Source organism: Giraffa tippelskirchi, chromosome 2 (assembly GCF_054371585.1).
Source record: "Giraffa tippelskirchi isolate mGirTip1 chromosome 2, T2T-mGirTip1v1.2.pri, whole genome shotgun sequence".
NCBI lineage: Eukaryota > Metazoa > Chordata > Mammalia > Artiodactyla > Giraffidae > Giraffa > Giraffa tippelskirchi.
The window spans coordinates 130,631,220-130,652,734 of NC_137276.1; the positions used below are offsets into that span (position 1 = coordinate 130,631,220).

General features: G+C 41.4%; 1 protein-coding gene across 2 annotated transcripts in view; it reads left to right on the plus strand.

Moving 5' to 3' along the window:
* Positions 1-2,015: 2,015 nt before the first annotated feature.
* PPM1L (protein phosphatase, Mg2+/Mn2+ dependent 1L) overlaps positions 2,016-21,515 on the plus strand; it is a 318,376-nt gene continuing 298,876 nt past the window's right edge. Inside the window, exon 1 of one of the 2 annotated variants that reach the window (XM_081570723.1) lies at positions 2,016-3,158. In XM_081570723.1, the coding sequence (XP_081426849.1) occupies positions 2,760-3,158 (399 nt within the window). In that variant the 5' untranslated portion in view covers positions 2,016-2,759. The remainder of the gene's footprint in view (positions 3,159-21,515) is intronic. The other variant, XM_081570724.1, reaches the window with a different exon arrangement.

Sequence of the window (21,515 nt, forward strand, 5' to 3'; positions counted from 1 at the left end):
ATAAAAATTTAAAAAAGACATAAATTTCAAATAATAATTTCCTAAAGGTTCTCAGATATGTCATACAATAAACAATGGCTTTATAAAGATTAAAAAAAATCACAGTAAATTAACAAAAACTTACTTAGGGCATTTAAAAAATCACTCTGTAAACTAGATTAATATCTTAATAGAAATAAGAAAATGCCTTTAGGGTCCACTTGAAAAATCGTTTTATTGATTTACACACAAATGAACGCATACATGAACTACTTAGATGTAAATGTCATAGAAAACCTCCACAGAACCTGCAGGATATCTACATTTGTAATCAAGTCAAACCCTCCTTTTGTTATTTAACCTCCAGAGAGACCAGTGCAGTCCTTTCTCTTCTTTGTATAGGTATGCCTCTCATGATTATCTGTTGCTGTCATCAATGTAGTAATGTTATGGACAGGTTGGATGGACCCCTAGGTTTGGAATTTTTCTCCCTGGTACCTGGTTTGACTTGTAGTTTTGCAGTGTTGATCAACTTACCTGCGAGTTGCCTTTGCCACAGAGAAATAGATTCATGTACAGAGAGACTGATAATGCACCCTAAATTCATTTGCTAATTTACAGCAAGAAATATTATAAACTTATCTTAATTATAATACTAATGTATTACCTTTGCTTTATAGTTCCTGAAGGCTTTTGAATTCATGATCTCATTTTGGAATTTCATGACTTATGACTTTTGAACAGAATGATCTCATTCATTTCTAAACTGCTTATTTTTCTCTATTTATCATGTGGAAAATACCATAAAGTGCAAATTAGAACAGGAGACCAAATCTGAGCTGTCAAAAAATAGCACAATGTTAACAATTCTTCCCATTTCCTTCCTTTTCTATACATATGTATATAATTGAGATCATGTTGTATATGTCATTGAAATGTCAAAGTTTCCTTTTTTATCTGGTTAAGATGGCAATCTATGACATTTGTAAAATCTTTGGAAAAGTTGTAGAAAGCAGACACAAGTTCAAATCAGAAAACGAAAACCACATACAATTTACTACTGTAGTTAACCATCGTTAACATTTTGGTGTATTTTCCTCCTTTTAGTTTTTTTAAAACGTAGTCGGGATCACTCTAAGTCAGGAATGCTTGCGGAGACAGCCTCTGGCTGGGTTGGGAATCAAACAGCTTCTATTCTCGAGCGGACTGGAAGCTGCAAATCAGCACTCGTCTTCCTGGACAGGGGTAGCAACACAATATTTTCCTTTAAGGCTCTCTTGTTTCCGTATTCTAGCTAACTCTGTGTCTCTTTGTGGTAGGGTTGCGACCCCGGAAAGGCCTTCGTGGCTAAGTCCGCACTCCGGGGCTGCGGCTCGCAGAGGGGCCAGCCCATCCTCAACTCTCCCGAGGTTATTATCAGAACGCACTTCCACGTGGCTCTGAGTCCTCATATCTTGCTGTTTTCGATCATTTCTCGTGGAGAGAAGCCTTTTAGGTCCGACGATCTCTCTCAGACTCTCGGGAGATCCTGGTAGGCCTCTGTCACAGAAAACCAAGGGTCCGAGTCTCTCTGCCTCGCTTTGCGAGCAAGAAGTGCGTCCCTTCTCGCTTGCCTTATGCCTGGCAAGGCGGGGACCGCACTACCATGCCGCCAGCTGGAGGGGGGGACGCTCACGTGCGACCCTCTGCTTTCCAGCCCGTAGCCGTGGCTTCCAGAAAACCACCGATCAGACCACCAGGGTCAGTTTTATATTGTCCTGAGAGCTCGCACAGGAGGCAGACAAGACCACCCACTCGAGGTCCGCTGCAGACGCACCCCTTTCCTCCCCTTCGGTTCGTCCGGACCTTCAGCAGCTGCAAGCGCGCCAGCAGCGGCGAAGCGGCCTCGGCCTTTGACAGCTCGGCGCGAGCACCTCCAGGCCTCTAGGCCCGGCTCAGGGGGCGGAGCGAGGCGGGGCGGGGCGAGCGCGCGCGGGGCGGGGCGAGTGCGAGCGGCGGCGAGAGGAGGTAGCGCGCGAGCCGAGCCGAGCCGAGCCGAGCGGAGCTGGGAGTTGCTGGGGAGAGGCAGGCAGAGCCCGGCCGGCCGCCTGCGGCTCCGCGCCGTTCTTACTACGTCCCCGGCTCCAGGTACCCCCGCCTCTGCCCAGGCTCCCGCAAAAGTTTTATTCTCTGAGGCCCCCCCCGGCGTGTCTGAAGGACTCGGAGCGATTGGCCGGCTGTGCGCTCCCCTGCGGCGGCGACCAAGGGGACGTGCATCCCTCGCCCGCGGGGCTCTCGTGCCTCGCGCTTCCTCACCTGCAGATCTCTCCAGCGAGCGGCTAGGGGCCCCAGCCGAGGGGCCGCGCGGGTGCCGGCGCCCAGAAACTCTCCAGCCCACCGCCGCAGACCCGCCCGGTTCAACTTAAACTTGATTCCTCTCGTCCAGCCCCGGCACCCGCGACTGCTCTGCCACCGCCGGCGTCTCGGCCGCCGCAGCCGCCGCCTCACAAAGGGGCATAGGGAGGGGTAGCAGGCGGCGGGCACCGGCGCCGGTACGCAGGGCGCTAGCCTCCGGGCCGCCGAGGCCGGGAGACAAAAGGGATACTGCTTCTGTTCGCCGGACCGGCTCGGAGCTGCCCGATCGTTCGCCTCCCGCCCGGCTCCGTGAGCCTCCTCCCCCCAGCCTACCCTCGGCTGCTGCTCCGCCTCCCTCCCCGCGGGCTGTCCCCGCAGTGCTCCGGGACCCAGCTAGCCTTCGGGGCGCGCGTCGCTGCTGGTGGTTGGGGCTCTAGCGATAATAAATGATAGAGGATACAATGACTTTGCTGTCTCTGCTGGGTCGCATCATGCGCTACTTCTTGCTGAGACCCGAGACGCTCTTCCTGCTGTGCATCAGCCTGGCGCTGTGGAGTTACTTCTTCCACACGGACGAGGTGAAGACCATCGTCAAGTCCAGCCGGGACGCCGTGAAGATGGTGAAGGGCAAGGTGGCCGAGATCATGCAGAACGATCGACTGGGGGGGCTCGACGTGTTGGAGGCTGAGTTCTCCAAGACCTGGGAGTTCAAGAGTCACAATGTGGCGGTGTATTCCATCCAGGGTCGGAGAGACCACATGGAGGACCGTTTTGAAGTTCTTACGGACCTAGCCAACAAGACGCACCCCTCTATCTTCGGGATCTTTGACGGGCACGGGGGCGAGGTAGGAATTCTCTGAGGCTTTGTTTGAGTGAGTAAGTGTGTGTGTGAGTGTGTGCACTACAGGACGTTGTGTACGCAGAGGCTTTGAGTGAATGAGTGAGTGTGTGTGGGTGTGTGTGAACTACAGGACGTTGTGTGCGCAGCCGGTAGGACTGGGTGCGAGGGGCGTGGTGATGACCTACCTGGTGGTGGGTTGAACAGAGCCACTAGTTCCAAATGTGACCAAGTTGTCAGAAACACTTCCGGATTCAGACCTCTTGTACAGAAGGTCCTATGTGGGGGAGGGAGGGTCATCTATAACCTATTCCGTGCCTTATAATTTATGAAGTTTTTCAAGGCCAGAACGCAGCAAATGACTGTGCTAATTTTCCTGGAAGAGTTAATGGTTCCTACTGTCAACTTTGGTCCAGGGCCTCAGCGCCCCTGTTATGGGTTGGAACCCGAACTAGGCGCAAAGAAGGAATAAAGTATCTTTGATTCTCGTTAGGAAAAAGATAACATCTGCAGAGACGAGTCACTGAGGGCTTAGTGAGGATGGAGGAAGCTGTGATTCCTTTCCATCTCCTTTTCCCAGAGGAGGAACCCAAGGGGGCAGCGCTGGGCTCCTTCCCAATTCCATTAACTTTGCAAGTGCAATCCGGCCACTTGACAGCAGCGCTTAGCTGGCCGGCCGCTTTTAGCTGGATCGAGGCGCGGGACCGAGGTCCCTCTGGCCTTAGAAGAGGTGGCAAAGCCCGCAGAGGTAGCGGTGCCCAGATTTCATCCCTGCCAAATCCCCCTAGCCGGCGTGGGACGGAGACGTCTCCCTGCTTCTAAATTCTTTTATTCGGGGGTTCACGCAGGAGCAAGAGATGAGGTTAGAGGAAGATTCAGGTCCCCTTCCAGCATTTCTGCGGCATCCTGATTGTTTGCTGGGGCTCAGATTTCCTGGAGGTCGGAGCGAGAATTGGCATTGGTCCTTGGGCATCGGCCCAGGCGAAGTGAGTGTTAAACGTGGTTCCAGCGCAGTGCTCTAAAGAGCACCAGGCCAGCCACCCCATCTCTAAATCTGGCAGTTTGGAATGGAGTTTCATTGCTGCATACTTTCTTTTTTAAGCGTACTTTCTTACTCACATCCCCGCCCCTCCCCCCACCTTTGCCACCCCTTCTTCATCACTCCCCTCCACCCCCTACTCCCATCCAACCCTCCCCTCATTCTCTTCTTGGAGCTTATGGTCTCTGGGTGGGCTGTAGAGGGAATTCTCTTTCAAGCTTGTTCTTTGTTTTTGGTGAACACTGAGAGAGCTCTCAACTGGTTGTCTTAACTGTATTCTCTCTTTTGGTACCAAGTCTCTTCAGCCACCACTCTGCTCTTTACACATACTGCATCTACCTGCCTGGTAGAACCAACTTTGCCAGGAATGACAACTTACTAATAGTTGGAAAGTTTATTTGGTAGAGCTGAAATAAATTTTTGCGGTTTTTCATCCACCCTAGCCCTTTCTGTGTTCTGTGTTTCGAAATGAAGTTTTCTCACGGACTGTAATTTTGTAGCCTCTTATATAGTTTGGGGTTCTTTTCCTTTGAGTAGGTGAAAGGTGTGAAGTTAACTGAGGGAAGGGCCAAGATGTGAAGTTAATTGAGGGAAGGGCCACTGTGTACTTGGGTAAAAATATCTGAAGGAGGAGGTTGCCAATATAATGACTGATTTGTTTCCTGGTTTGAGTCAGAATGTCTATATTTTCATTTTATGTCTTCTTTTTTAAAAAATTTATTTTACATTTATTTGTTTTAATTGAAGGATAATTGCTTCACAGAATTGTGTTGGTTTCTGCCAAACATCAACATGAATCAGCCAGAGGTATACATATATCCCCTCCCTCTTGAGCCTTCCTCCCATCTACCTCCCCATCCCACCCTTCTAGGTAGTTCCAGAGCCCTGGTTGGAGTTCCCTGAGTCATACAGCAAATTCCCATTGGCTATCTATTTTAAATATGGTAATGTAGGTTTCCTCTGTGCCTCGATTCTTATAAATCATTTAATAAAGATTATGTTTATTACATACTTTTACATTAAAATTGTTGGCAAGTCTGATTCTTGTCTTAGAAAGTACAGTTTTATTAATTTAAAGGTCTGGATGTAGTATTAATGTTGTGAAACTCTGGGCTGTGCTTGTCTGGGTGTGCTGTATTGTTATGTTTTGAACATGTAAGTGAATGGGGTGTTTTCAACTTTTCTTCCAAGTTGATATTCTAAAACTTAAATGTTGAAGACTCCAACAGATTTCAGGTTGAAAAATTCAGTATTATCTTCTGGTAGATGTACCATTCAGAAAAGGGCCATAATAAATGCTTCTATTTAACTGGAAATATTTTACCTGTGTAAGGCTTTTCATTAAATTTTTAAATAATAAAGGAGATCATCGTTAGCCAGACTATGAAATGAGTTTCATTGTGCCTTTCATTAAAAAGTTTGCTGTTTGCAAAATAATAAGTATTATCAGTACAATGAAAAATAGAATAATTGTTCTCTGTATGACATTGTACAGACTGTAGCCAGTTCATTCATTTTGGCTTTGTTTTAGGACAAAATATAGTTATAAAAAGGAGCTATTTAATTGCTATTGGGAATGTGGTGACAAATAATATTAGGTAGCTTCTCTCTTGCTTTTTCTTTCATTCAAAGAAAATCCCACTATCTCGATCTTGTCTTTTGTGTGGCTTAACTCCTTTAATATTCACCAGAGGAGGGTGCCACTGTTTGATTTTGGTATAGATGATAGTTATCACCTTTCAGAAAAGAGGAAGCTTTTTCTGAACTCTCTGTATATAACTGTGTGTTGTCTGTAGTGTAGTATGGAAGATAAATGAGGAACTTAATGTATTTATAATAATTCAGACTAATAAGATAGGCTACTAAAAATCAGGACCCATCTTCAATGGTACTGCTTTTAGATACAGAAAGAACCTCAGCCACCTTGTATATCTATTTCATTCTATTTTTTAGATGGTATGTTTACTGATGGCAGGAGAAGTTGTGACTTTCCTAAGACTGTGTGGCTTATTCAAGGCCTTCAGTTTGATAATCTTGATATTAAACCAGTGGACAAATTTATTTGCATATTTATCTAGCTAAATAGATATCACACTAGAGGTACACTGCTGAATGAGATACAATTCCCTTCCTCAAAGAGTTTCAATTTGGTGAGAGAGATAGACCTGTATACCAGGAATTATAGTTATGGTGTGCTTGCGGTTATAGTTAGAGTCTGATTGGAACATTGTCATTTTAATCAAATTGGGAGGTCAGAGGCCCTGGGAAAGACACCTTGAAGCTTCATTTACTGCAAGGTTAAATGTATATGTTTTCAATCCATGCGCTGCTTGAAACTATCTGTGACCTCGGGCAAGTTTGCTTAAGCAACTTTATCTGGGAGTTTTTAATCTGAAAAATATGGATAATAATGCATGTGAAGTTCACCTTCATCAGTTGTCTAATAGCCTATCTAGAAAAATACTTGGATAGAAGGATGTGGAAGAAGAGAGCTTAGAAACCAAGAAGTCCGCAGTGTTGGGGCAACAGTATTCAACAGAAGAAAAGAGACTCTACCCACGAAAGCCACAACTTTGATCACTAGAAAGTTGTATGTTGGATATAGATAATTCATTAAAGTGAAAGTGAAGTCACTCAGTCGTGTCCGACTCTTTGCGACCCCATGGACTGTAGCCTACCAGGCTCCTCCATCCATGGGATTTTCCAGGCAAGAGTACTGGAGTGGGTTGCCATTTCCTTCTCCAGGGGATCTTCCCTACCCAGGGATTGAACCCAGGTTTCCTGCATTGTAGGTGGACGCTTTACTGTCTGAGCCACCAGGGAAGTCCAGGGAAGATAATTCATTAGGTATCCACCAAACTCTCTAGCACTGCTTGTTTTAATTTTTGGTGAACCAATTATTAATTTAGAATTTCAGGTATCCTAGCATTGGGAAAGTAGCATCCTGGCTTCAGGTGAAAATTTTCTGATGAGTGAAAAGGACTATTCTTTATGATTAATTGGTAAATTGGTATTCTGATTTGTACTTTAGGCTCTTATGAGTTAAGTTAACGTGAGTTAGTTCCCTTGAGTCTATTCACTGTTTATTTTTGACAAAGCTATGTCTCTGGACTTGTTATTCTGAGGACCAGACTCAGGATGGCTGTGGCTTCTAGATGGATGCTATCTTAATGAGCCATGTTTTTTCTTTTTTAGAGTTCTATGGGCCGGCTTCCTCACTTGATGCACTTGGGCCCTTGAGACATTCTGACCACCATACTATGGGTAGATGGTTGACTCTATGTGTGTGTGTCTAAAGTCAAGGCAATGACTGTTTTGCTGTATAATGCAAATTAAGCAACAAAAAGGAAAAAAAAAAGTGTAGATTGTATCAACTAATGTGGAAAGGTTATTTTAAAATTATAAAATACTGTTTATCTAGGGAAATTGTTTTTGGCACTTGTCTGTAATTTTTATTCACAGGCAAAAGGTGTTTTTTTGTCTTGAAACTTTTTATATTAACTAGAAGAAATACCACTGATCCTTTGAGGCACTTTTGTGAATGTTCATGGCTGAAACTATGTAGAAGAATAATTGTTATGGACTCTGTATGCTTATGGGCATTACTGTATTCAAAGTCATATATCATTGTATCATACAATTAACACACGATTTGGCCAGTGGTTTAAGCTTAGAGTTCCACACATGACTTCAGAGAGAAGCTATACTTCAGATGCTTGTCAGAAGCTGTAGTCTTGAGGTTTAGCACTTCTTAGAAGCTCAGAAGAAAAACTCCTTATGGAGGGTTGCCTGAAGGATATATACAATCTCGTTCTTTAGATCAGTGGTTCTTAACTTTTCTTAAGTCATTCTTCTCTTTGAAGATGTTATGAAACTATAGACATATCCCCCAGAAAAATGGACATGAGCATCAAGTTTTGTTTATAATTTCAAAGAGAATTGGATGCCTGAAGCCTCTGGATTTTAGGTTAGTCTAGATAGAATAAAATCTGTTTCCGATAGATCTAGACCTGCAGGGAGCTGTGTACCTAGGTTGCCCTGATCACCTTCCTCTCTGTCATTTTGTATTTACTGACGCGTGTGCTGGCATTTGCCTGTGAGGATTAGTGTGAAGGATTGTCTTCCAAAACGCTCTGACAGATCAAATGCAAGATGTCATTGAGGACTTGGTTACATTAGATAGTATTCTCTTGATAAGCTCCAAGGGAGGGAGAGTTCACTGAGAGCCTTTTGTTTTTATCATAAGTATGTTGAATCATGTAACTGATTGGCTTATCCTGTATTTGTTGGCTGCCAGAAGTGTCAGTAAAGCGTCTGCCTACAATGCGGGAGACCGGGGTTCGATCCCTGGGTCGGGAAGATCCCCTGAAGAAGGAAATGGCAACCTACCCCAGTACTCTTGCCTGGAAAATCCCACGGACGGGAGGAGCCTGGTGGGCTACAGTCCATGGGGTCGCAAAGAGTTGGACACGACTGAGCGACTTCACTTTATACTTTATAGAAGTGTTAGAGCCAAACCTCTGACCTACCTCTAGCAAGAGTGGAGAATTTTATTAATTTGGTACATCAACTGAGGCTCACTCCCAGGAAAGTATATTTCCTATGTTTACTTTTCTTTTGTCCCATTTTTCTCTTTCTCCTTTTAGATATGCCAGTTTATCTTGTGGTATATGTGTTTATGTGTTTCATTAGATCTTTCTGAAATAAGACATACTAGTTCCAAATAAATAAATTATGAGTGGCACAATGAATGATCTGCTTTTCAGACATTACTGCTGCTGTTAGTAAATGTTGGGCTCCCATATTATTGACGTACTAGAAGCCTGTAGATTGAGTGTGGACAAATGCCTTATGGTTTAAGAGAAAATTCAGATTGTTTTGGCTTTCAATGGCACATTAACATTTCTGCCCCCCAAAAGGGAGGCACTTTCCCTTTAATAATCCACCCCTGTCCTGTGCTCAGTAGCTGTTTGTAGGTGAATGTAGGATTCTGACTGCTGACTTTGTTGCATCTTCTGAACAGATTGTTTAGAAATTCAGTTTAATTAAACATGCATTTTCTGTATAGTCTGTGGCTTGTGGCAAACAAGAGTTAAGTTCTCTGTGATGCCCTTAGATGAATCAGTACATTCTCTGCCCTCAGGGAGCATTCCATCTACTTGAAGAGATGAGTTTTTTAAAGAAATAGCAGAACTACAAGATGCAGCTGGACCACCTGCAAGAGAGTGTTGGCCTGACTAAGGGAGCTTGGGGAGTCCTGGAAAATTTTGAAAAGGAACTGATATTTGACTGTATCCTCCCATTTTAGTAGACAGAGATTGGGTGGAGGGAGAATGAAAAGATAACATTACAGGTGAAAGAAGAAGTGTGAAAGTGGTATAGATATAAAATGCAGACACAGTGGAAGAAAGGCAGGTGGCTTTATTTGTTTAGAGCAGGCTTTCCCCATCTGCTGTGATCTAGAAGCCCACACATTTTCTTCTTTATTTAAATACCTTCTATTTTATGATATACTTTATATTGCTTTTTAGATCATCTGTTTTTTAAAGTTAAGTATATTTGTTTAAAAAAGAAACTTCATATCAGCGCTGTGAGTGGAAAATCCAGAAAATGAAATTCTTGGCCTCCAACCTGCTCATAAGCTGTCTCCATCTTGATGGAGTAGAACGATTCTAAAAAAAGTTCTTCTCTTAGTCTCTGGTTGCCTCTAGAGTCCTTCTGTTCCCCTCCCCTTGCTCTTCATGAACAGAAAGGTGGCTTTTAAAGTTTAGTTGTTGGCCACAATTTGAAGTGAGGCAGGCTGCTTGCTCCCTTTTCAGGTGGAAGGTGCCTCTGGTGAGGCCACTCTGTGAGGAGCCTTGGTTTGGAACAGCTTTCTGACTCATGCGACAGATAAGATTTCATGTGTAACATCCATGGGGAACCCAGAATTATAGGCAGTTTACAGCGTTCTAGCGGAAATTCCATCCCGGTTTCTACTGCAGTTAAATGAGGAGATATTATAGGAATAAGCCTGAATCCTTTCTAGCTTGGTTTAAAAAGTAAATAATTCATCAGTTTTGGTACCTGAGCCATTATTGGTCACAAATTGTGATTACTTACAATGATAAGATACACAATGACAGCTGTGCTGGGGCTCACGTTTGAGGAGTCTTAGCCTGGACTTTGCGGTTTACACAGGTGAGCAGCTGGAGATGCTGCTGGAACTGTTGTCAGCCCTGACACTGAAAGCCACGCTGAGGAGCCTGCATCATGTGCTGTAGATAATGGAGAACCATTAGATATTTTTGAGCAAAGGAATGGCTTTTAAATCCATGGTTTCCTAATCCCTCTAATCTATATAGAGGATTGATATGAATAAATAAAATGGAAAGGGTGTGTGTGTGTGGCAGGGGGTGTCAGTTGAGGAAGGCTGGGCCAGAGCAGAGAAGAGGAAACCCTGGGGTGTGGGTCATTGCTGAAGAGGGGGAAAGATGAATTGGAGACCCTCTGAAGTAGCGAGGCTGCTGCCAGGGTTCCCAGTGTGGCACCATCGACATGAGAGACGGCGGTTGATAGAAGAGCAAATTTGGGCAATAGTGAGAATAGTGTGAGTTTGCCTATAAATTTTTTTCTGTTATCTTTAGACATTTTCTGAGATTCATAAAATGTTTGTTGACTGTTTAGCACCCAAATTTGTAAAACATTATTTCTGTCATACCTTATCTGCTAAGTCGCTTCAGTCGTGTCCGACTCTGCGCGACCCCATAGATGGCAGCCCACCAGGCTCCGCCGTCCCTGGGATTCTCCAGGCAAGAACACTGGAGTGGGTTGCCATTTCCTTCTCCAGTGCATGAAAGGGAAAAGTGAAAGTGAAGTTGGTCAGTCGTGTCCGACTGTTAGCGACCCCAGGGACTGTAGCCTGCCAGGCTCCTCCGTCCATGGGATTTTCCAGGCAAGAGTACTGGAGTGGGGTGCCATTGCCTTCTCCGATACCTTATCTAGATGGACACATTTTAAAACAGTGAAAATAGGCATCGTATATAATATCTGATTTATTCAAACAGAAAGGCACTTATTACTGTTTTACTTTGTTACTAGGAATAATCTAAGTTTTGTTATAAGGTATAGCTTTTCCAGGACTAAAAAACAACAGGATATCTTTCTGTATCTTAAATGATTTCATTTCACTGACACTTATTTTAAATTTAAAAATATGTATATCATTCAGTCTCAGATGAAAATGTTTCTCAAGCTCTGTCCAGTTTAAATGTAAGCACATAATTCAATAGGGACTCGATTTTTAAAAAGTAATATTTTAATTTGGATGTTAATATTTGAAGCATTTGTTTTATTCTTAATTTTTATTTTGAACTACTTCAGTAATATATTTTTGTGGTTTAATTTTTATTACCATTTTAATAATTCTATTTAATAAATATTAAAGTAAATCAGCAAATTAAACATTTAAAAATAATTTTAAAATTATAAAAGTAGTATGACTACATGTTAGTATAGAAAAAAAATCACTCCAAATTTCATTATTCTGTCACATCCACTATTATGATTTTGGTGTATTACTTGCTCATCTTTTTTTATATGTTTTTAAAATATTTTACATTGTTATAATGATATACATATAGTTTTAAATCTTGGCTTTTTTTCCACTTTGTATAGACTCAGTTATTTTGCTCCATAATTCTTTGCTATATTTCTTTTTTTTTAATTTCTAATGTCTTTTTTAGTGATGGAGTAATATTTTACTGACTATTTGATGAATTATTTAATTGCTTCCTTATTGGTATACATTTAGATTCCTCTGACTTTTCACCATTGTAAACAGTAAATATAGTTGTAATAAGTATTGTTGTGCTTTTACTGTAGTTTGGGTTATTTCTCCAGGGTGGATTTCCAAAAGTGGGATTTCTGGATCAGAGAAGAAGTGAAGAAACCAGTATTCATGGTAATAATAATAATAATGATGGTTGACAGTTATTGAATATATATAATATGCCAGGGAGTATTTAAAGTACTTTATGAAAGTGCAAGTGTTAGTTGCTCAGTCCTGTCTGACTCTCTGCAACCTCATCGGCTGTAGTCCTCCAGGTTCCTCTGTCCGTGGGATTTTCAAGGCAAAAATACTGGAGTGGGTAGCTATTCCCTTCTCCAGGGGATCTTCCTGACCCAGGGATTGAACCCTAGTCTCCTGCATTGCAGGCAGATTCTTTACCATCTGAGCCACTAAGGAAGCCTAAGTACTTTATATATATTATCAAATTTTAATGATCGTGACACTTTTTTGAGGTAGGTACTATGTTATCTACATAGATAAGTAGAAATTAAGGCTCTGAGAGGTTAAGTAATTGGCCTAAGGACTGTCCACAGCTCCTAAGTAGTGAAACTAGGATTTGAAACAGGGATTCAAACTTAGAGCTATTTACCTCCAAAGCCTGTGCTGTCAGTTTCCAATTGAAGCTCTACAAATCTTAAATTTGGGCAATAAAGTGCAGATAGCATTGTTAGGTGGACACTGCCTGGTTTTCACATGTTGGTAGGAGATGGAGTTTCTTCTTTGATATTATGTCCCTGTGTCCCATGACATGTTGCTTTTGAAAATCCTATGCTGGTACCTTGGTTAGGCAGATTTTATAATTACCTGGAAAAGTCCTGAAGTTAAAGAAATTAGGGGTCAGAAATCAGAGCAGGTGGTGACTCATGCTTAGTCTTTCTCAGCTACTCCCCTTCTTTGCTGGCAGAATCTCTATCCCACAGAGAATCCCTAACATTTTTGCCTCTTAGCTCATGAAAGGCTCATGTAGCCATTCTCAATAAACAATAATGATTTATATTTTATTTTATTCTAAAGTACCAAAGGTTTGACTTTAGAATAAGTATGTAGGTTTATGTGTGTGTATATATTTGCATAATTTCTCTTTTATATTCTTTTATACTGAAGCACAGAGAAGGCAATGGCAACCCACTCCAGTACTGTTGCCTGGAAAATCCCATGGATGGAGGAGCCTGGTAGGCTGCAGTCCACGGGGTCGCGAAGAGTCGGACACAACTGAGCGACTTCACTTTCACTTTTCACTTTCATGCATTGGAGAAGGAAATGGCAACCCACTCCAGTGTTCTTGCCTGGAGAATCCCAGGGATGGGGGAGCTGGTGGGCTGCCATCTATGGGGTCGCACAGAGTTGGACACAACTGAAGCGACTTAGCAGCAGCTGCAGCAGCATACTGAAGCAGAGTTTTTTTTTTTTTTTTGAGGATCAATAATTTCCCAATATGTAAATGATTGTTAATTTTAAAGAGCAAGGTAGCATTTTTTCGTTTGTTTTTAATACTGAGTTGGTATGTTTAGTTTGAGTAGGTGCTAACTAAGTCTTGCGTTTCCATCCCAGAAGGCTCCCTTAAAACTTTGTTCTCTTAGTTGGCCTTATGTCAAGCCCAGTCTTTGTGATAGTTATAATCTGTTTTTAATATAAATCTTCAAAGGCAAAGTTTAAGTAAACAAAGGAAGACATTATTTTAAAGATAAGAGTGGCTCTGTAGTCCCCTTATAGCTTTCTTTTATAGTTATAGGCCCTCCCTTGAAAAGTACAAAGCATTTAAAGTAAATATTCATATATAGAGAAACTATGCATTCTGATATGTTGATACTTTCAATAAAGTTGAAGTCTGTACTATGAAATACTATGCTTAAAAAGTGAAAATGTGTCCCTCATCATAAAGTCCATGAACATATCAAATTATTGAGGCTTTAGAAAAGACTTTTCCATTAAGTTTTCTGTATTACAATAATGATAAATTTAAATAAAATATTGCTAAATTAATTGAGGGAGAAAAAAAAAGTGAAAATATGATACTTTACATCTGAAAAATAAATCTATAAAAATCTCACTTGCTTGATCTCTCTGGGGAATTTTTCCCCCTTTCTCTGTTTAGTGAGAATGGGACCTAATTTAATGGAACTTCAGCAGCCTCCAACTTTTTAAGAATGAGGGAGGGCTTTGGTAGTTGAGTCTGTTAAGGAAAGAATGAGACTTACTTTCCTCCATTCCTAGAAGACAAGGAAGTTCCTGTCAGCTACTGCAGATGGAACACCCAAAGGTAAGTTCGGTGCCATTGTGTATAATTGTGTAAGATGTAAACTGTATAATGATGCCAGGTAGAGAGACACCCTTTTCTGTGTGTACAGAACTGTTTCCCAAGCTAGGCATCTGTGGGCCTGTAATCACCTGGAAAGGGTGCCTTTTTCTAATTTCTATAAAAGTCACCATAACAATAGGCTAGACTTATGAGACTCATATTCTTTTCCATACCAGCCATCCTTGTTTTGCTCCTGTGTGAGCTGCTGCGGCTAAGTCGCTTCACTCGTGTCTGACTCTGTGAGACCCCATAGACGGCAGCCCACCAGGCTCCCCCGTCCCTGGGATTCTCCAGGCAAGAACACTGGAGTGGGTTGCCATTTCCTTCTCCAAAGCATGAAAGTGAAAAGAGAAAGTGAAGTCGCTCAGTCGTGTCCGACTCTATGCGACCCCATGGACTGCAGCCTGCTAGGCTCCTCCATCCATGGGATTTTCCAGGCAAGAGTACTAGAGTGGGATGCCATTGCCTTCTCCGCCTGTGTGAGCAGGTGACAGATAATCTGTATGTCTGAGTTTGCTAAGCCAAAGACCAGTTATTCACTGCACATTATGCCAGCAAACTTTATGACTTCCCTGGAGAAGTAAACACTTATTTGCGTTTGCTTTTCAGTTATTGGTCATTATAAATGTGAATGGGGATTCAATGCCCTGTAGCTATAAATCTTAAATATTTCAAATGGTGTTTTTAATAGGACAGTCTATATTTAGCATTAGTGGTAAAGTTTACATCTAAAAATGTTAAGAAATTTTTATCCTTTTCATTATAGAGATGCCAGAGAGTAGAAACTGTTTTATTCTGATACATATATACTGTTTCTTTTTAATCCACTGAGTGGTTTTGTTTCTCTTTTTAATTAAATAGATTAACTCTTAGTTAAATTAGTCACTGACATTTTCTAGCCAGTAAGGCTCTTAACTGACACTGTCAGGATTTTATAGAAATTGAGACATAGTAGGATTTCGATCATGCTGTTTGCCTTTTTGATCCTTAATATGATGAGTTGAATTTGCTGTAAGAACTGATTTGCATATGTGTATGATAAATATAACTGTCCTAGAATTTGGGGTTAGGAAGTTTTTAGTTCTCTTTTATTTTAATTCTCAGATGTTTTTCTAAATTTCTGTTTAGAAAGAAGATAAATTTTCTCTTTAGATAGGCTTGGCAGAGATAGTGAATTGTCATATAATCCAAATATAGTGCCTAAAGCTTCACAGCTACATGGATAATCTATTTTTAAAGACTTTCATCAAGGAGATTTCACATTGTCCCTGGAGAATTTTTGTCTCTATAATCCTCTCTCAGGAAAATCATCTTTATATGTGAACTACATTCTGTTGGTTTAAGTGTATTTCTTTTAGTCTGGCCTCAACAGAGATAATGTAGGATTAGGTTGTTATGGTTCATAAATCAGTAAGATTATGGTAATCAGAAATCTCCCCCCCCCCCGACCCCGTATTAAACAGGTACATCAAATTTATGGAAGAAGTATTCATCTTGGAAAAAGGAGATACAAGATAATTTCAACCAAAGACCGAATGATGTTTCCAGATAATCAATAATGCCTCCTCTTTGTTAAAGAGCCAGTTGGGCAATAAAGGAAACGTCCTCTTCCAGTTTTACAGATTGGCTGGTTTTGTCTTTCGTGTTCCTTGTCAGAGACTTAGGCTGTAGCGAAGTAAATTCAAGCCACACACCTAGCTAGTGCATTATTTGGAAGTTTTTGGTTGTAGGTGACATAGAACTCAACTGGAAGCAGCTTAAACTCTAGGTTTATTTATTATCTTATGTAACTAATGTCCTGGAAGTAGGTGTTTCTAAGGTTGGTAGATTCAGCAGCTCAGTGACTTCAAGTCTTTGTATAATTACATCCAGAGACGTGAAAAAGAAACTGTACCTGTCCTGCATTCTTAAAGCCTGAGGAAAACCTATCTAGAAACTACCACTCACATCTCCTAGGCCAGAATAGTTTCCATGGCTCAACTGGGAATGGGCCATGGGAAAACTATCACCATGGTGATGAGCTCTGACCCAACATATTTCACCTCGGTTCTGGAGAAGAGCCCAGCCTCCTTTGGAGACCATGGACAGCCTAGGAAGGTGAACAAGGCCTGAGTTTTGTTAGCTAGAAGAAAGGGAAGTGGGAAGGGTTGTTGGTTGGGCCACACAGGTGGGAAAGGGTTCAGAGAAGGTGGCCTGGAACATTTCTTATCTACACATTAGCAACCTCATTGAAGAGTGTTGCTATGAAGTGTGTAACACTGACATGAGGGAAAAAGTTAGAAGACTTTAGAAAAGGGTAAACCATCTTATTTTCAAATTGGCTTTAGAATGGTTTTGCCTGGAAGGAAACCATGGTTCCAGAGGAGTGGGCGAGTGGCTGGAGCAGGTGGGAAGTGCTGGAGCCATCTTACTCTGGTACCTCTGCCGGTTTTGTTGAAGGTTATTCTTTTTTTTTCCCCCTCTGAGATTTCAAGAAGATTCTTGCTCTAATTTCTACTACATGTCTTGTAAGAAAACTGCAGCTGATTGTGGAAGAGTCTCATATGGAGGGAGCTGGGTCCCAAGTTGGTTTAAAAATATAAGATCATGTATAGCCAAAATCTCCTTGGAATGATCCCTCAAGTTGACTATAGAGAATGGTGTCTATGATGTACTTCTTATTCTGTAGAGCAGTATCTAGGTATAAATATGTAATATCCCCAAGTCATGTATGTGCTGTGCTGTGGTTAGTTGTGACACCATGGACCATTGCCCACCAGGCTCCTTTGTCCATGGGATTCTCCAGGCAAGAATACTGGAGTGGGTTGCCATTCTCTTCTCCAGGGTAATACCTGATGCAGGGATTGTACCCAGGTCTTCCACATTGCAGGCTGATTCTTTGCCCTCTGAGCCACTAGGGAAGCCCAAATCATGTATAGTATAAAGTATGGGATGGAGAAGGAAATGGCAACCTACTCCAGTATTCTTGCTTGGGAAATCCCATGGATAGAGGAGCCTGGTGGGCTGCAGTCTATGGAGTTGCAAAGAGTTGGACATGACTGAAGCGACTAAGCATAAAGTATAGGATGTGCATATAAAACTTAGTTTAAGGTGTTTTAAATGATATAAAAGAGTATCTTGAATTTATGTAGATTTGTAAATAGTATAATTTCACTGTACCTTCTGTAAGATAATAGGATAAGAAATTGAAGACTGTTTTGAGATTTTCAAGTGACAACAGGAATTTATTTCCTTTAGAGAGAGAGTGTGTTATATATTTCTGTGTGATCTCTTTGAGAAAATTTAGTTTCTTAGAGTTTTAAAAATACGAAGCAGAATAAACATCTGGTTTTTTGGAGTCAGGCTGTATTTATCCTGATTATTTTGAAAGTCGGTTTTATAATTATAATGCCATATTGAATACTTTATTTTTAATCTAAGTGCCAGCCGTATCTTTGACACCAGATGGAAATATAGAGATGGGCACCCAGCGTGGTAATTTGTATTCACTAACACATAGAAGTAGTTTATACTTGCTATTTCTTTCTTGCCTATGGCTTGAGAGCTTGGGGGATTTTATTCTCCAGCGATTTCAGAAGAGACAAATCAGGAATTCTGATTTGTCCCACTTTCCCACTTTCCTGGTGCCTCTCCTGAGCATCTGATATGGTTGTGCTGTGCTGTGTTCAGCTGTATGTGACTCTTTGAGACCCCGTGAACTGTAGTCTGCCAGGATTCTCTGTCCATGGAATTTTTTCCAGGTAAGAATATTGGAGTGGGTTGCCATGCCCTCCTCCAGGGAGGTCTTCCTGACCCAGGGTTTGAATTAGTGTCTCCTGTGGCTCCTGCATCACAGGTGGATTCTTTAGCACTGCGCTACCTGGGAAACCCCAATCTGATACAGTACTTCAAGTCTAAATTCATTTGATAAATGTCAGGTCCTGGGATTGTCTAAGAATGAGACTTTCTGAGCAGCAAGGAATTCTTGGAAAGGAAGCTTGTATTTTAAATAGCTGTGAGATCCAAGTGGCTGCTGCTGAAGAAATCACACAGGTAAAGAGCTGGGATTCTAACGGGGGCCAGAGAAGCTCTCTACCCTTTCCTATTAGAGTCAAAGACCCTGCTCTGTTCCACGGAGTCACACAGTGATGGAAATTTTTTATTCCCAAAGACTTATGAAATGCAAGTAGTTTAGACACGAAATAGCACAGGCAGGCATGTATTTTGGCAATATCCCCTAAATTTGATGGAAGGGGCTGATAGTTTTTTTCTGTCTCTCAAAAGTAGGATAACAGTGGGAGTGCCCAACTGATATTTTCACTTTACCTGAGAGAAGTCTCAGCTCTAGCCTTCATGGTGACTGTCTGTTAATGGAGGTTAGGATATTGACTTTCTTCATCAAAGAAAATTTAACATTGATATGATATTATTATCTAATACACAGTCCGTATTCCAATTTTGCCAATCATCCCAACTGTTCTCTTTAAAAACAGCTTTATGTATGATTGACATACAATAAACTGCATATGTTTAATGTATACAATTTGATTAGTTTTATATATACTTGTGAAACCATTACTACCATCGAGATAATGAATGTATCTACCACCATGAGATAATGAACATATCCATCACCCTCAAAAGTTTCTTCGTGCCCCTTTGTAATACCTTTGTTCTAATGTTCTTCTTCAATCCATCCCTTTACCACTGGACATGCTTTCTGTCACTATAGAGTTAGTTTGAACTTTGTAAATATAATTTATATAAATGGAAATATACAGTATGTATGTCCTTTTTTCCTGGCTGCTTTCCCTCACCCTGTCCTAGCATAATTATTGAAATTCTTCTGTGTTGTTGTATCCATCAATAATTAAATTCATGTTTATTGCTTAGTATTCTATTGTATGGATATACTGACAATTGAATATCCATTCACATGTTCCTGAACAGTTGAATTGATGCCAGTTTTTGCTTGTCAATATTCATGTACAAGTATGTGTACTGACATATGCCTTCATTGTATGTGGGTGTGCTCAGATGCCCAGTCATGCCTGTACTGTTTGTGGCCTCATGGACTGTAGCCCACCAGCCTCCTCTGTCCATGGCATTGCCCTTGGGTAAATACCTAGGAATAGAATGACTGGATCATATGGTAGGTGTTATATTATCTTTTTAAGAAACTGCTGGGTAAACTGCTATTCCAAAGTGGTTGTACTATCTTACATTTTCATCATTGGTGTGTGAGAGTTCTAGTTGCTCCATATCCTCGGCAGTCTTCTAAATTTTAGTTTTGGGTTGGCCAAAAAGTTCATTTAATTTTAAGTAAAAAAATAAAAGACATAGTTTTCCTACCTACCAAGAACTTTATTGAACAATGTAGTCACTAACTGAAAAAACTTTTTGGCCAACCCAATATAATTCCTAGTAGTCATGAATTGGTTGCTCAATATGGTTTTTAGTTTGCATTTTCCTAATGATTAATGATATTGAGCATCTTTTTAATGTACTTTGGGGAAGATGGTCTTCTTTTGAAAACAGAAAAAGGTGGTTATTAAATGTTGGTTTTCTTGTAAAATCTGACTTTTAATCCTTTTCTCTTTGGTGTGAGTGAAAGAAGAGAATAGGAAGTGAAAGGAGTAGGAGTGATTAGACGTGACTGTCTCTTACTGAGAGAGGCTAGGAGTACAGCCAAAAATAAGAGGTGTTGAGAGGCTGTGCAGGATAACCAGGAAATTAGATGAAACAAGGAGAGCAGAAAAGACGAGGCCAGTGACCACTAAGGACAGTTTGTATTATCAGATTCTTTCATGTTCTTAAAACCACATGTTCTTGTATTCCAAATGAAAAATCTGAAAGAGACTTTTCCTAAATGCCTTTGAAAACAGAGACTGTAGATACTGCTTCTGCTTTCTTTTTACTTATCATTTCCTGTTGTCATCTGATATTTTTTCTTTTCTTTTTTTTTTAATAAATTTATTTTAGTTGGGGGCTAATTACTTTACAATATTGTAGTAGTTTTTGCCATACATTGATATGAATCAGCCATGGGTTTACATGTGTTCCCCTTCCTGGACCCCCCTCCCACCTCCCTCCCCATCCCATCCCTCTGGGTCATCCCATTGCCCCAGCCCTGAGCATTTGTCTCATGCATCGAACATGGAATGGTGTTCTGTTTCACATATGATAATATACATGTTTCAATGCTATTGTCCCAGAACGTCCCACCCTCACCCTCTCCCTCAGAGTCCATAAGACTCTTCTATGCATCTGTGTCTCTTATTCTGTCTCACATATAGAGTAATCGTTACCATCTTTCAAATTCCATATATATGCGTTAGTATACTGTATTGGTGTTTTTCTTTCTGGCTTATTTTTTTTTTTTTTTTTACATTTACATTTTTTTTCTTTCTGGCTTACATTTTTTCAAATCTGTTTTTTTGCTGGTCTCCAGAGGCCTCATAACTGCCATGTGTGATGACTTGCTTTCAGTCCTCATCTTAGATTTTTCCATAAGATCTGGCTTCCCTGACCACCTCTGTCTTCTTAAGACTCATCTCCCTAGCCTTAGTGACACTTACGGTTTTTTGTTTTTTTTTTGCTTTCTCTTCTGTTAGGTTTTCATTTCCTTATGAACCTGGGTTTCAAGGACAGCTTTCCTCAGTGTACTGGTCCCATTCTCTTCCTTTGCACCAGAATCTTTGCTGCTGCTGCTACTGCTGCTAAGTCGCTTCAGTCGTGTCCGACTCTGTGCGACCCCATAGACAGCAGCCCACCAGGCTCCACCGTCCCTGGGATTCTCCAGGCAAGAACACTGGAGTGGGTTGCCATTTCCTTCTCCAGTGCATGAATGGGAAAAGTGAAAGTGAAGTCGCTCAGTCATGTCCGACTCTTCACGACCCCATGGACTGTAGCCTACCAGACTCCTCCGTCCATGCGATTTTCCAGGCAAGAGTACTGGAGTGGGGTGCCATTGCTTCCCTGAATTTAGCCATCCTCTTTGAGAATAGGGCTTTCCTTCCCATCTAGAGTCCACATCCTTTCATGTGGACTGACTTTTATTTCTTGGTGTCACCTCCAGAGCTACCTGTCTGAAACCAAATTTGCCTGCTGTGTTCATAGATTAATTTTATCTTCAGACTTGTCTCTTTCTGTCATGGTACTACCGTCTTGTTTTCAGTCTCCTACTCTTGAAATTACTACTTTTGTTTCTTCTCTC